General features: G+C 35.9%; 2 protein-coding genes across 3 annotated transcripts; both read right to left on the minus strand.

Annotated features, from left to right (window-relative positions):
- Positions 1-308: 308 nt before the first annotated feature.
- LOC135695344 (toxin CfTX-A) lies at positions 309-4123 on the minus strand. The gene is made up of 3 exons (XM_065214412.2): positions 3643-4123; positions 2227-2581; positions 309-1074 (listed from the first exon to the last, which is right to left on the minus strand). Exons 1-3 carry the CDS (start codon positions 4033-4035, stop codon positions 377-379), a joined length of 1446 nt encoding a protein of 481 aa, XP_065070484.2. The 5' UTR covers positions 4036-4123; the 3' UTR covers positions 309-376.
- Positions 4124-8087: 3964 nt separating this feature from the next.
- Positions 8088-16691, minus strand: LOC135695345 (B-cell CLL/lymphoma 7 protein family member A). Of its 2 annotated transcripts, XM_065214413.2 has the most exons (8): positions 16481-16689; positions 15334-15398; positions 13716-13735; positions 12944-12986; positions 12089-12238; positions 11205-11247; positions 10293-10494; positions 8088-9359 (listed from the first exon to the last, which is right to left on the minus strand). In XM_065214413.2, exons 1-8 carry the CDS (start codon positions 16576-16578, stop codon positions 9285-9287), a joined length of 696 nt encoding a protein of 231 aa, XP_065070485.1. In that variant the 5' UTR covers positions 16579-16689; the 3' UTR covers positions 8088-9284. The 2 variants fall into 2 exon arrangements, with proteins under 2 accessions (XP_065070485.1, XP_065070486.1); XM_065214414.2 differs by lacking the exons at positions 8088-9359; positions 10293-10494 and adding an exon at positions 10501-10665 and having other exon boundaries at positions 16481-16691.
- Between the last annotated feature and the right edge of the window lie 121 nt (positions 16692-16812).

Genomic DNA, 16812 nt, shown 5'->3' on the forward strand with positions numbered 1-16812 from the left:
ACATTCGTTCATTCCTAACGATAAATGAATCCGGAAATGGTATAAAGTTTAATTTTGCAAAGAAAATTAGACTACTGCTGACAAATATGGCTTTAGAATAATTCATCCGTGTCTAAATTATTTGAAAGAAATGCGAATTTTGTTACTCTGGACTCCATCATTCTTTCGTGTTTACTTGCATCCATTTGATAATTTTCTGGTTTTAATTTGAAATCATGATTATGGTTGTCATTCTCAAAAAGGGCAGATAATTCTTCTGCTGCATTGAAACTCGAATTAAGAGACTGTAACGCAAAAAATCTCAAAAATTTGTCATAACTCGCTAAACATTGTGTAATTCAATATTTCATTAGCCATTTAACCAATATAATTATGCTCATTGTTCATATTTAGGGCAATAATACCAATTCCATCCTGGATCTTCATCTTTCTTTTTTAAGCAATCATGTAAATTAAACTGGACCCCATTATCTGTGTTACCATCTTTCAGCACGACCGAAAATACGTTATCAGCGCCGTTGAAAAACTTATCGTGCCATTTTCTGCAGGAAATTGTAACGACATTTTTGCGATGATACTTGATAACGACAAAATGACCTAACTCGTTGTCATTTGGTGGTGTGCGTGTAACTTTCGTGTAGTAGGGACTTTCTGCACTATCAACGTAAATGTACCCCCCTCTTAACTTCAGCTCCCAATAACCGTCACTCCGTTTTATAAATTGGGTTTTGGTTTCATTTGTTGGTGTTCCTGTCTCGAAGGATATGTAGTTCTTGTAACGTTTCACCGTGTTGAACTTTGACTTCTTTATAGGCCTGCCAATGTGGTATGTAGGCCATTTCACTGATAGGAGAACATACTTTGAGGGGATCCAAACTGCAGGTTCTGGAATCCCAGATACTTTCATGAATGTATGAATAAGCCTGCTATCATTTGAATGCCCGGGTGGGTGATAGTAGACAACCGCTCCAGCTTGTTCTGGGGCAGGTTGATGGAGAAACTGAAGGGCACCTTGGTAAAAATCTTTGTTTCCGAGTTTCACGTTTTCAAACGAGGCAGCCTCGTCTTCATCACCTGCATGCAAAAGAAATCGATTATGTCAAGTGAAGTGAATTGTGAAAGACAACTTTTTTAATTGTATGTATGTATGTATGACCCAAGATTGAGAAATCTTTATGTTAATCACCACATCGCAAGCTGCTCAGTAGGAAAACCAAATCATTTTCACATAATACCATTCTTCCACGTTAACCGAAGTGATCGAATATATAGAGGAGAAATGGAGCAATACTTCATTAGAAAATATAAACCAGAGCTTACTAGGGTCAAGAAGAAAAACAATAATGACCATTTGAACTCAACTCAAGTTAGTTAACATCAATATTCGTATTATTCCTATTCGTTAGAATATTCGTATTACGTCGCATTTTTATGCAATCTAACGACAAACATAAAAATATCTTTATAAAGTGTTACTGGAAAATTTAATTCAAATTGGCTCAAGGTTCTGCACGATCTGATGAAACCGGTACCAAAAATGTGTTTTTTTCTGCGATTAATTCTAAATTGCAAGTACCAGCTTAATTAAGTTGTCACATAATTTAACATCGAAGATATAAGTGGAGGAGCGGTGGCGGAAAAGCCTCTACTTGAGAAGATGGATCGTTGTTTTCTCAGCTAGATGCTCCTCCGCTTGGTTTTCTATTGGCGAGCTCGAAATTTCGTGGCTTGTACCTAGGCTATGTTTTTCTAAGATATGATAAATCAAGTTGATTCTTTGAAAAGCTGACTTTAGAAAACAATTTTATCTGTTTAGCTTCTTTTGGAATTTTTTGCACAGTTTCACAGATATTACCTTGGTTCCAGAGACTAGAAGATGAGAAGAAAATTTCTATTGAAAAGGCCCTTCACATGAGGAATTTTCCCCTAGATCCAATTTTCCATAACGTGCACCCAATGTACACAATAATGTAGAAATTTCTTTCCAACAGAATTTCTAAAAAATAGGCCCTTTTTACAATGTAATGTATCCGTTTAAACAAGTGCGGATCCACTGTCCTTTTTTGCCGGACCTTGATGATCCGACCTCATCTGGTCAGCGATTCCTAAATTTGCTTTTGAAATGGACTCATTTCTACAGGCCTGATGCAGTTGCAGCTCAAATGCCTAGGAAAAATCATATCATTACAATAATGAATCAACATAGAGTGTGAATGGGGTGCTAACCTGCTCTTCTGAAAAGAGTGATGGCTTCCTGTAACACTGTGTCACGAAATGTTGCAATTTGAACGTACAAGAGGCAAAACTTATAAGCTTGCTTGGCTTCAGATGATTTGCTTGAAACTGCTCGTTCCTTGATGTAGCCTTCGAGATCTGATAGATCTCTCACTCCTGTGTGTGAAGGAACATGCCTAACAATGTTGGAGACGTCATCACTGTTAAGACTTTGTTGTTTTTTTGGCTCAAGGTATCGCATAATAGCGGTCAGCTTATTCCTATACCCATCAATTTGTATTTTCAAGTCTTTGTCTCTCGCTTCATTCAGAACTTCTCTCATTGCATCCTTTATTGCCTTGTCCGTCTGAAAAAGAAAGGTGGCATCAACATAACGTTATTGCATCCAATAAATTCAATGATACATGAGACTATTTTGATAAGTCATTTGAACCTCAGTTTATTTTAAAAATAAATGTAAATTAACTTTTAGTTGAATTAGTTCAGATTTTACCCGCCAATGCTTTGCCCTTTTCTAGGTGTTCTGCCCTTTCTACTTGCCCTGCAGCTCTTCAGGCATTTCTTGAAATATTGACTCAGCGATGTGAAATCAGAAAATATCTATACATTGTTCAACAATGAAACGATGTCGGCTTTACATACTATTATATGCATTTTATATTCATTCATTATAAAAAGAACGATGGCTTAGAGTTACCAAGTCATTAGAAACGAAAAGGGAAATTTGTAGAAATGAGCTGTAAAAAATGAAGAAGCATGTCAAATATTGTTAAAGGAATATTCCGCTGCCATATCATAAAGAAGTTTAGTTTTCAATTTTTTCCTGTCAAGGGCTGTATTTGATGACCTGAAAGCGTTTCGAATATAGCCTCACTCGCACCCTATATCCTGATACAGGCGCATGTAAATTTAAAGGAAGTACCCTAATAATAAGGTCGATTCTAAAAATTTGCAATAATTCTGAAATATGTGTACGAAATTAGAAAGGTGGGCTAAAAAGCGATCTATACTCTCATTTCATAACATGAAGAAGTAGAAAAAATTGTACGTTTTCCTAACGACAATGCCCGCCAAAAAAGTTGGAACAGTCCCTTCATCTTTTCTACTAAACATCGCCCCTCCCCCCATATACAATATTGGATTCCGACTGGAAAATGACAACAAATGTATGTTGGAGTGCAAATTGTGTAGCCCATGATTAGAGCCATGTTCATCTTCCTCCCAACATTGCCTAAGGGGGGGAGGGGGGAGGGGGATCCGTCTGCCTGAAATAGGGAAACGAACTGACAAATATGCATTTGTTACGAGTGCAATACCTTTGGCGGCCATTGTAGTTGAAAAGGGCTTATTCAGAATATTTTACTTCTCTATTAACAAACTGTTTTCTCAAAAGCTATTTCTCCATACTTTTGCCGGAGTCACAAATCCAAGAATGCTCGAGACGAGTGATGCAAGAGAGGATATTACGAGTCCTGCTGGCGGTGGAAAAAACTCCGTTATTCCAGCAATAACGGCCAAAGCACCTTCTGCAACAGTCAGGCCCTGGTCACTTTTAAGTTTTGGGACAGCGCCTGCAAGTGTCTTTGCCATGGAATATACGTTCTTGGCATGCTCAGGTTTTTTGGTTACTTCAGCTTTAATTTCCTGAAGAAGATTCTTAATATCTTGTTTGTCAGCAAGAAGTGTCTCAAGCTCAGCGAAAGCAGCGTCTGCTTCGTCATCAGTCACCATCCCGCATAGTGGCTTTATAGCAACGGTTAAGAATATGGCTAGCGCCATAATATACGCTTTTGGTGGCATGCCTAATTCTTACCTTTCGGCAAAGCGTCCAGATCTGAATGCTGTATGTATATAGACGACTTGATGATATAGCCTTGGTAACGTGGACAAAAATTTCTCAATCGCTCACCATAAATCGGATCAAAAATCAGATAGCGTTGTTTGTTTAGTGGCACGGGGGTTTCAACATTTTTCGATGACAAAAGCAATTTATTTAAGGACAGTGTTGAACAATGCACCTGCTAAAGATCAGAGTGCCCCCGGCAATAATTTGACATCCCTGTACTAAGATTAAATGTTTGTAGCCTTGTCTTTTCATGCTTCTAATTTCGCTATGCATTACCGAATTTACCTGGGCAGTACCATGTCTTTGTTACCAGTTGTATAAAGAGCATAGTTTCTACCACATATTTCGAAATCTTGAAAATAATCTTTTACTGGAGATCATAAAATCTATTTCTACATTTATATGAATATGTAAGTTGTAAATGGCAGTTCTTCACGACTGGGGCTCTTTACGCTACTTTCCGGTGGGGTCGGAGAGGGGTAGGACTTATGTTGGGCAATATTGGGCCAATTGCGGCTAAAATTGATGGGTTTTTGAAAGGAAAACCTGTGAATGGAAAACCTGTAGATAAAATTTTGTTTTGTTCCAACAAAGCAGATTATCTAAAAATTTGATAACCTGTGAATGGATAGTTTGCTCATTCTGTTATAGATAAAATTTTGTTTTGTTCCAACAAAGCAGATTATCTAAAAATTTGTTTCTTCCTTTTTATAGTCTCCTTTTTCAGTTCTTCCTTTGACGTTGATAAAAACAGATTTGATTTGTGTTCGTCCTGTATTTTTCAGAATTATCAGGCATGTCGTTGTTTCCATGTTAAAACGCTGTTGATATATATAAACTGGGGTTTTCTTTCGTTTGTACCTACCAAAGTTCCTGTAATATGCTGCCAACCTGAAACAAGCGCTCAACCTGAAAAAGCGCCTACCCAGATCCATTTTTAATAAGCGACCCTATACTACGTGCCAAGGCAATCCTTGGAGCAAATCTTCGGTGCAGAAACCAGTAATTAGTACCTAGGCACCAATATGAGTAAAAATTTTTTGGAACAAACTTTACACTTGTGGCATATATCGCTAACGATTATTCTGCTCTGTTCTACTGGAGGTTTTCCTGGATTGTATTGAAGTATACCTATGAATTCTCCGACAAAGGTTTCTTTACCGATGTACTATATATATGTTTGTATGTACGTTTTGTACATTTCAGTTTAATAAACAAACAGCTATCAACATGAATCTTTTTAGACCTACAAAAACGATAATTGCATGAATACCTGAATAAGTAAAATAAGTAGAGTTATATTAGCAATCCAATAAAAGCCTATATAATGACATGCAATCGAAAATTTACTTTTAAAATGTATTTACATTGTTTTCAAAAGTACCTACACTTTTTCTAATATCTTTGGCAACTTTTAATCTTAGAATTTTCCAAAGAATACTTCTGTTTCTTGTTCTTACATTGTGGTCGTCAATCATAAAACAATCTTGAAAGTTCGTACATGTCTTATTCAATCTACAGTTTTTCTTGAAAACAAAAACTTCTATATAAACCCATGTGTTATAAGCATCAACCCAGAAGTAGAGAAAATTTGCAATGTTCTTTGTATCTCTTCCATGCCCAATTTTTCAAAAGATTTTGAAAGACTTGCATGATATAAGAGCAAGCTATACTTCTTGAAGAACTCTGTGTGTTGGTTTCTGAACATCTTATTTATAAAATCGGATATTTAAAACAATTTTGGTCTAGCTATCTACAATCCTTCATAAAATATTGAGACTGCATTGAGTTTTTGCCCCCCTTCCCCATAAAAGCAGTCTTGTTTTTTGATCTGAGGAAATGTAGTTGGTAAATCTTAATTTTGAAAGAACATTGCTTTGTTGTGGGGGGGGGGGGGGGAGCATTAGAATTAACATTGTGAAATTTAAATATAAAACGTTTTCACAGAAAACATAGGAAAAAGTAAGTCAGTAAAGAAAGGTCACAATATTTTCGTGAAGGATTGGAGCTTGTTCCCTTTTCCACATCATAACTCCTTGATAATTTGACAAGAAACAAAAGACCATAGTTAGAAGGAGTAGAGTGGATGCTACCAAAAATGTGCAGAATTGTTTGGTGCCATTTAGCATGGCTTGTAGGTTCTATGTAGAAATTCATTTTCAGGCTGCGATTTAGCATTTCGATCCCAAAAGTACTGAAAGTCGGCGAATCTCTAGACTGATAAATTAAAGAGTTTAATCAAAGCAGGATCTCAAAAAGAAGTTTATTCGGTGAACACACGTGCCCTTCTCGAAACGCTGCTATGAACAAATCTCTTAAGCCAAGTTCCAAAGTTTTCTCAGATCTTGCCCTAGGTACAAGAATGGAACTGGATTCTCCGCGAGTCTATTTTAACATGGGTCTCATTACAAAGCAGGCATCATAAACAGTTGTAAAAAAGATTCTTAAAGACTACTACAAGTTAACCCTACAGGTTGTGGTGAAATGTGCATATCAATTCGTTTGTAAGCTGATAAATCTTGGTATTTTCTTCAAATATTCTATAATAAGATCTATCTATAACAATTACTCTAGAATAAGATAAAATAAGAACTAGCAAGTAAACACACAAGAATAAAAGTGCGTATATAAGCGTCATTCATGAGTTCTTAATGTTGATTGAGAATTTAAAAAACAGCAGTAGAGCAATAAAATAACCTACTAAAGCTTTTGAAGAGAAAACATACAAACTTCGTACAAAACAGCTACTAGAATACTTGAAAAATGGGGTCACAAAACCTGTTAGGTTCAAACGTTAATTAACAACCGGGGTTAAAAAACAGGGTAACAAAACAATTATCAACCTGCCAATGGATTACATAAAAGAAGCGAAGCAACAAACAGTTATTCGCAACTGGAATAGCTAGCATGTCTTCATAACCTGAAATGGCATGTCTAATAAATTTTTAATATCGTACAAGTATATGCAAGAAATGCAGCCATTCTAGATTAATTTCATCATAAGGCACGTATTTCGTTATAGGTAGCAAAGAGCCAAACAGAAAACACTCCATATTTTTAATGGAATTGAAAACATGTGTGTGGGGAGGATGCGGAGGGGGGAGGGGGTTGGTGAATAAGGGTCTAGAGCTGGCAGAGATAAGAACAAGGCATAAGTTGCTTCCGATTCTGTTATCTGTTATCAATAAAGAAAAAAGAATATAGTTTGGCAATTTGAAAATAGCAGGGAAAAGCGAAAACATGTCATACCATCCGTATCGGAAACATATTTTCGCTTTCCCTAGGCTGCGTCACAGACCATCATCACAAACGAGGAGACGTCATCCAGTACTTGTTAGTTATGATCACTTACGTCTCCCTCTCTTACCATCACTGTGACCGTTGATTTGTCAGTATTTCTTTTCTATTATCAATTTTCTAGTTTACTCTGTCAAATTTTAATTTGATTTTTCCGTTCTTTTTTTTGACTAATAAAACGCCAACCGCAAATGTTAGTTGCCAAGGTCGGTTTTCACTTCTTCTAATAACTGTCCATGATACAAACATAAAGGGGCTCAAGGCCGATCCTTGACGGACCCCAACTTCAATTCAAAATTCATCAGTGACGTCTTACTGTGTCACATCTTTAGAAGCAACATTTCTTTATGTTGATTCAACAAGCCTTATCGGCTTCTCTGGTGTTTTCTTCTTCAGTAAAACACCAATACATAGCTTTAATCGGTTTACGTTCAAAGGCTTTTTTCTAGATCTAAAAATGCCACCAATAGTATTTTCGTTTCTCAAGTGTTATTCCTTAGAGTTGTCTTTCTACAAAGTAGCATCGGTGGTTCCTTTTCCAGTAGAAAATGCAAACTGTGATCTAAGAACTTCGATATTTAGTCAAAGTTTTTTGCCAAGGATTTTTCTATGACTTTAAGATCATGCTCGAGAAGTTTTATACCAATTTATTGAAACAAAAATCGGAAGTGTTCAGTTACTAGAAAGATGTTCAAGAATAGCACAACAATAACGCAATTTTTATCATTCTTCATAAATACAATTTATCATTTCTTTTTTTTATCAAGCTACTAAATAAAACAGTTGTTCTACAGTTGGCTACTTACACTGTAACTACACATAAAGAAGTCCTTTATAGTCCACTAATGATTTCCTACGAAACACTAGATGTAACAAACCTGTTTGGAAAACAGGATTATGTTTTCATCAATTTACTTAGAACAGTTTCTCATTTTCAATGTTCTCATCACAATTATTAAGGTCTTACAGTCACAGCAGAAACTACCTTTTTAAAATTTGCAAACGCACATTGAATCATTCTCATCTGCATAATTTTTCCTTGGGTCCTCATTTGCTATTAACGAAATTACACAAAATCGACTACAGTGGGTTAGATTTTTCTAAACACACCAAAATCAAACATTTTCAAAAATCTTTCGTGAACGTTTCAGAATATCTTTTCCGGTACATGATTTCAAAAGTTTTCAAATAAAGTTTCTGAAAGCGGTACCAAAGGTTGTACCCTGGGTACCAGAGACCCTGGGTACCAGAGAGTAAAAGTGATGGTTGATACCATACTACCTACTCTTTCACTGAGGCTTTGGCACCCAGGGTACAAACGTTGTCAAGTAATGTTTGCAGAAAACTAGTTTAAACGTTTCCAGAATACGTTTCCGTAGTAAAACAGTTTTAAACGTTTTGAAACAATAAAAGGTTTCCTAAAGTTTTTGGAGAACGCTTTCTGACTTTTCATAAAAACGTTTTGAGGCGCTTTGAAACGTTCCATAAAAATGTTTTCGGAGAAGGCTAACTTATATTGATCAAAAATTATTCCGGAAAACGCGTCCAAAATCTACCCAAAAAAGTAGTCATTGTACTGGGCCAATTAAGAGGAAGAGTTCCCTTAAATTACAAAAATTGCATCTACTTTACCTTGAAATATAGCTCTCGGGAGAAAAGTCAGACCAAGGAAAACATGAGACAAAGCAAATGTGAATTTCAGGGCAAAGTATTAAGTAAAACAAACAAATCTTGGTGGCATACTTCTTTTTATTTATGTAAAATGATGTAAGAAAATGCCTACATGCCTCTATCATTCTTAAACTAATTAGCAAGACCATAGAAGTTAAAACACCTCGATAATAAAAACTTGCCTAAGTAAATGTTCTTCATTATTCAATATACATTTACTATGATTCTGAAATAATCAGCTTAGGCTCCCACTTGACTTGTCTTGCAGTTTTTGTTTCTTGGTGGATGGTTCATCATTTGAAACCTCTTCCTGCAAAACATTTTACGTTTATTTGTTCATTTGAAGTTGGAATAACTGAAATTCACTAAGTCAGGAAATTCAACAAGTATTTTGAAACTGGAGTCTTGATCCCTAATGAACTACAGCAAAATAGGTGATCTTAAATACAAAAATGTTAAACCTTCATAAAATGCCTTTAATTACGTTTACAAGGGCTCAATAAAGAACTTGCCCGAATATTATGGCTTCGATGAGATTGAGCCACCAGGAAATGGATCCTGAAAAAAGTAAATTTTGCCTAAGCATGGGGGCTGCAGCCCTCCCAGCCCCTATATTTTATACCCCTATTGGTGTTACATTCTTCCAATAATTTTTAAACTACCGAATTGCTCGTAAAAAGACGCGGACATAAGGTCAAAGACTGCAAGTGCGAGGCAAAAATCCCTCCCTACTGTCTGTGTACCGAGCGAGATTTTCAAAGTATCAGATAATTACCTGAATAAAGATGGACAATTTTCTGGACTCTCAGGTGCGTCTGGCTTACGATCCATGCATGGCAGGACAGCCTGTTATTCCTAGCCTACTGCTATGATACGGTTGGCTGATCAGACTCTCTATTTACGACTTCTATCCATTCAATTTGTTGACCAAGAGATGCAAATTATGACAGAAATCTTTTAATCACAATGCCTTAAAGATCTTTCCCACTGAAATTCTCCTTGATTCTCGAGAAACATCCAAAACAATTTAAAGAATCACAAAATACCATCGAAGAAACACAATGTTTGGCAAAACGGTAATTCTTCTAAGGCTGCAAAAGGCACTTGAAGCCTTTTAGCTGATAATTAGAAGACATGGTATTTTTCTACTACTTGTTTGGTGTTTTCAATCGGCAAGGACCTTGGTAGCACAGTCCCGTGAGCAGCAATTTGCCATACCACCAAAAAAAGAAAAGGAACATACCTCAGGCACAGTTGTAACCATTGCATGGGTGCGTTTTTCTTTAGGACTACAATTTTGTTTGTCTGCTTGCTGCCCCACAGCATTCGCTGCCTGAATGAGACTTTGACTAAAACCGGCTAGAGAGTCATCCAGTGATTGCGAGGTTTGCAGTGCAATGTCCAAACTGTCTTCATTCAAATTTGAATTTTCCGTCGAATTAAAACTAAGAGATATGTACGAGTATTGCTAAAGCTTTGAGACTTCTTTAAATTACCTTAATTCTAAAAGCTAGTTCTCTGCCAAAATCTGTTGAAGCATGTAGAAAATCGTTCACATTTCTAAACCTTTCCGAAAATGAACAGTTGTCTTTTGAAATACACAGACATAGAGGCACCTAAGCAAGGATAAATACTCATAAAAGTGAGAAATAAAAATAGCACGATAGGAGCATCGATATTTCACAAATTCACTAAGCTGCTTTTAGCCAAAACTGTTTAAACAGAGAGAGGGAGACGCCTCTTTTAAGAATATTTTAGAAAAGTGCATCGAGAATTTTGGCAGGTATTTCAAGTAGGTCAGGAGCCAAATTAGATTAAACTTATTATGTTCACATCCAAAATACAAGCTTCAGTTCGCTATGATCAACTCAAAAACAATTTCATATTAAAACAACCTGAAAATCAACAAGTAAATAGCTAGTAATACGAAACTATACCGTAATTCCTCTAATGAACGCATTTTTCATTTGACAAACTTTTCATTTTGTATTGAACGCCGCCTTCTTATAAATGCAGCCCTCTTTTGGACGCAGCATCCAAAATTTGGAATGTGTAATGAACGTTGCGGCGTTCTTTAGAGGAAATACGGTAGTTATTGAAGCATAGGCTTGATATTAAAGTTGGAATTTTTTTGCAGAAAATGCATTAATCATACCTTGGAAATGACATGCCAGTGTTGCTATCCTCGTTTACTGAAACTGTGAAAAATATTTTATTTTATTATCATATAAAGCTAAGATAAAATTATAGAAAGCTTGTATCAGGAAGAGCCCTGAGTTCTAGTAGTCAATTGTGACCTAAAATATTGGTTAGAGCAAATGTAAGAGTCATTATAGTACGATTCTTGGTACTCATTACATAAACATGAAAGATCCTTTGCTTTAATAAAGCACTGCATGTCAGGGTGAAATATTACTTATACTTGATTTTTTTGTCTTTTTCATCCTTAGTTTTCAATGTATTGTGGTGTTTCTTATTTTCAACAGTTTATGGACTTTTTGCTGCAAGTATTCCACTGTAAGTCTCTCAAGAAATTTACTGCCGAGGTCTTTTCATTATCTTTATAAATGCAGGTTCTTCCCTCTGAAATAATTCCAATTTTACCATAGATTATAATTTCAAAACTTTTTCACTTGTAGATTTGCATATTTAAAAAAAATTAATAGTCAACTAATTTGATAAAGAATGCTCATTGCAAGTGTCCTGATCTGGACAAAAATAATTCACGCTTCAAGTCTATGGGCTATCCACACTTAAATACTGTATTGAGCTTGCAGGTTATTCTTGCTAATAAGGAAACAAATAAGCATACTTGGAAACAGAGGCGGACACTTAGTTGGGAGGGGGGGCAAGCCTATTGTTTTAATAAGATGATGTCACATTTCTCATTGTTTTAGAACAAAAGACCATTGTGGTCTTAAGTATTGGGGGGCGATCGCCCCCCCTCGCCCCCCCCAAGTGTCCGCCACTGCTTGGAACAGTGATCATTCAAACTTTCTGGTACCTTTTTTCATAATGAATAACCTGAGGATAAATTACCTAATGGTTTAAGAAATGAGTCATCATTATTTTTCTTTGACTGTAATTCTGATACAGTGTCTTGTGAGTCTTCTGATGTTGGAGCAGGAGATGGAAAGCTCATATTTGAATTTGTCTCATCCATCAGGTTAGCTGTAAATCCATTTTCAACTAGAAGAGAAAACTCAATGTTGAAAAGCTAATCCAGAACTATATATGTTATAACTCCATTTATCTAGACAAATTAAGGCACTTTCTTCAATGATAACCAAGTGGCTAGAGGTGCTTAATACGGATCCAAGCGTGAGTGGTTTGAGTCTCTGGCATGACATTCACCCAGAGTGAGGAAAGTAGGAAGCATTCTGTAATTCACAATGAGTTTTAAAGAATACGCTAGAGGGATAAGAGGCAGTGAAGCCTGCTGATTTGCATGACAAGAACTTACACTCAATGTATGGCGTTCTGTTGCATCTTGCTATTAGGATGGTTATATCAACCATTGCCTTTGGAGGTAAAAATTGACAGAGTCATAAGAAAATGCAGTCTTTTAACAGATGCCTCCTGTATTTCTATGGATATAAGTGGTGATGGATTAAATTTATTTCACCACTTCGTTTACAATTAGGCCTTTCCTAGGTTCTTTAATATTGTCACTTTTCTGTAAAATTTATAAACTTCTCCTTCAATTCTAATTGTTTCAGTTCAATCACTTAAAACTGAATTTTTGCCTGAGTTCTTTGTTTAATATGGCACGTATCATACAAGTGTTTGTGCGGCACTTTCCATTCTCACTATCCTAAAAAACTTCATTCAGATGCTTGGTAAATAACATTCGGATCATTAATAACAAAAACAAAAAATGGAAAAACTTCATACCTTTCAAATCATCAGTTTTTGATCCATCAGGGTCATTTTTACCCTAGAACACAATTAATATGAAAATTACAAGTATTAATTACTAGAATAGTATAAAAATTTTACATAAGACTCAAGCCAAGATTGCTAAGCAGCTGTGGTTCGTTGTAGAATAAGCTGAGTAACATTGATTAAATATATATGTTTTTCAAAAACTCTACTGAAAATTGAAATATATGAAATATGCTTTAGTTTAAAAGCCCTAAGTAATAAAAGGAAATCCCCTCATGTTTTATGCATTAAATCTCAACTTAGTTGATGTTCATCTTAGATTGACTTGCAACTTGAAGTACACAATAAGGGTAGTTTTTGGCTTGTGAGTACTGACTGGATACATAGAATTCATCAAGGGCCTTATGCCTATAAGCTTCTACCATGTTACTGTAAAAACCCACACATAACCTGCCATTGCACATAGACAAGTCTGTAATAACAGGCTTGTGGAATTAGGAAAAACAATTTATGGGTAGATTCATTTAACCTTGAGGAAGTTTGTAACATCTAAAACACAAAACACAAAAAGTCATTGAATCAAAGCAAAAACTCTTCTTCGTTTGAAACCAATCATAAGCAAAAAACAAGAAGACATTAACGATCTTATGAAACAACAATTGCAAAATGATATGCAATGTGTCATATCAAAACTTTTCAAGTGCAAAGCAAAATGCAAAGTACAGCTTTAGGTTTTTTACAGTAAGCTAATTAATAAAAATTTTACTACAGTTTTCCTTACCTTAGTTTCTTCTTTCTGAACTAAAATGAAAATAACATAATAGTAATTATCTTATAAAAATTAAAGCATAATAGACACCTGATAACCATTTTTCTAAAATTTCTCTGTTACAATGCATAGAAATGTACATACCCTAAAATCTATACCCCTTAATCAAAATTTACAGGGAAAATCCAATGTGCACTGATATAGGATTGTTTTTTAACTATGGTCAGTGGGGGGAAAAAATGCGCATGGCGATTTTGGGAGTAAAAAATGCGCACCCATTTCTACAGTGCTGTGGAGGAGTAACCAACAGTTTGAGATAAGGCATGATAAACCAAACCTTTGATGATAGTTTCAATGAAAACCAAATCCAAAAATAGTGCACTTTTGTTTTTCATTACGTATTTGAAAAGCGGAAGCTCCAATTTATGATGATATCAAGTTTTCCATGACAACGGTAAACTTTTCGATTTCTCAGCTCATTGACTGCATTCCAAAGGTATTATCACAGCATTACACTACTTCAGTGTTGAGGTCATTGCCCATAAACAGATGTTGTTGCTCCTCCCAAGTGGCATGTCTAGAGGGGCCTGCGCATTTTTTAACCTCAAATTTACTGTAGTGAGGGGAAAAAATGCGCACCATTAAGTTATATTTTCGTCGGAAAAAGGCTCTGTATCTGCTCTTAAAACATGTGACATATGCAAGAATGAAACCATATTTCACAACCATATGGATTTGGGAAAATTATTTTCTAGAAACCAAGAAGTTTACATAAAAGGTCAAGTTATAACTTTCTAAAAAGACTTTGGATCCTTTTCATAAGAGCATTTGCCTTTCTAATAATTCTTTTAAAAACGTATCAAAAGACGCTTTGCATGGAATATACCAAGAAGTTATCTTGTGCAGAGGGGCAGAGGGGAATACCTTATCTTGGGGGGGATGTCAAAGTTTTGATTCCGTCAGCTGATCTAACTGTCGTCAGATGACTATGATGTAATATTTAAATTTTACCTTGCTGAAACAGCAATAAGTGAATTACAATAGATGCTATTTATGGGCCATTTTATGTGTTGCGTGTCTCTTGATGGCTATAAAAGCTTTTCCACTGAAGACAAGATCAGTTTATTTTAGAAGACTACAAATTAAGTTGCATTGCATAGATTGAAAGCAAAATGCTGAGGACGTATGTAAAAAAAGCAAAATCTTGGCAAGAGAGCCATATGGAGAACGCTTTGCTAGAAGTTTCAAGGGGCGTTTTAAGCATCAGGAAAGCTGCAAAGACAATCTTGATTTAAAAAAATTATTTACAGCAAATATCAACAAATTTATTGAATCAAATCAACATTCTTCCGTAATTGAGAGGTGCGTAGTTTTTTGCCACATGTGCGCATTTTTTCTCCTTTTTGTGGTTAAAAAATGCGCACCAGTTTTTCATTCTTAAAAAATAATCTCTTAAAGAAAGGGTAGCAATTTTTTGTTGCTAAAGGAACTTATCAAGGGCTACTTTGTAACTATACATAATTTTTTCCAATATGTGTGAACAATCAGGGGGAAACCGAAAATTTCTCAAAAATGCGCATTTTTTCCCCCCACTGACCATACAAACAAAAAATATAATGAAATGAGAAACCTGGAATCCATTTGAAAATTTTCATTGTGCAGTTTGTTGGACCAATATGTACCCACTTCTTTTCCCTAAAAAAGTTGAATCATTTGAAAATGCAATGAACATCTTCTCAGTTTGGATGTTAAATGTTTGATTCATTTTCACTAAGAAGAAAACTGAGACTTTTGAAAACGTATGCGTATAGATAGCACCTGACACCTGTTTGCATGATATAAAAAGAAATACAAAACAATATCATACCCAGGGTCTAGGGGTGCAGTGCAATCCAACTTATCAATGCGAAAAGGAACCAATTTTCACCTTCACTACTATTTTTTTGCAACATTTGCACTACTCCCAAAGATGCTCTAAAGGCGGTTACATTAAGAGGCAAGAAAAACATCTGGATTCTTTTGGGAGCTTGTTTTATGGAGCACCTGCAACTTGCTTAGAGCAAGGCCTTGCCATTAGAGCTTAGTCTCTAAGGTGCCCCATCAGTACTACCATGTTGGTCTTTGTAACATGAAAAATTCCTCGATTATGCAGCAAACCTACACTTTTCATTCGATTTGGAGAGGAACCGTCCATTCTAATATCAAGGGCCTTGCTGTTTGATCAGCAGGGCCTGTGCCACAGATTTGAAAGTGGGGGGGGGGGCAAGGCTAAAATGTTGAGGGCAAAGGCTTTATGTCTCTGTTATTGCAGCTTTTAAACTGCTTGCTTCCCAAAAAAGTGGGGGGGGGGGGCATGGTGCAGACCCTGCTCAGGCTACTTTTCACGATAATAATCGTAGAATAAGCAACTACTTTGGGATGCTGTGATAACTCTCATATGGGAGTACCTTGGAAACCAAGTACTGCCTTTAAATTTGGTAAATTTGCCTCTTGAACTCCCTGCCAGGGCTTCAAGTGTTAATGCGCATGTCCAATGACCCTGGAATTGGGTCTTTTGAAGACAGGCATGATTCACATCCAGAACAAAATAGTCTTTTAGCTTTTGTTATAATAGTTAAGACTAGTCTAAAGTAAAGAAAAATTTCTTAGCTGTTTTTGAAATTTCAAAAAAGGAGGCTGGAGGCTGGAGGCTGGAGGCTGGATGGTTGATTGCTGATCTAGTTATTAAGTTAAAAACGGCCCTGTTTTTAACAAGTATTTTTAAAATGTTTACTTACCATTTTCTAACCTTCTCGATGGTGAGCATTGCTCGTTTAATCTCATCTTTATCTTTTGCTCGGCTTCTTGTTTCAAGTCGGAGTGAGCTTCTATTCATTCTGAGAATAAACGTTTCAGGTAAGTTTGTTTAATATGCTTTTTCAAAATCAACAATGTTCTGGTTAAGAAAGATGGAAGAATGACCTTAGGCCGTTTTCAAATTGAGTTGAATTCCTTTGAACATTGCTTCATGGGATAGCAAGCAACCTGCACAGGGCCAGGGCATGTGTAATGATTTCGTACGCTAAGCTAAGAGTAAAATTCGTCTTTAAATTTCGTCAATTGGATCATT

The sequence above is a fragment of the Rhopilema esculentum genome, chromosome 2 (genome assembly GCF_057945365.1).
Source record: "Rhopilema esculentum isolate cy_ngs chromosome 2, ASM5794536v1, whole genome shotgun sequence".
Lineage (NCBI taxonomy): Eukaryota > Metazoa > Cnidaria > Scyphozoa > Rhizostomeae > Rhizostomatidae > Rhopilema > Rhopilema esculentum.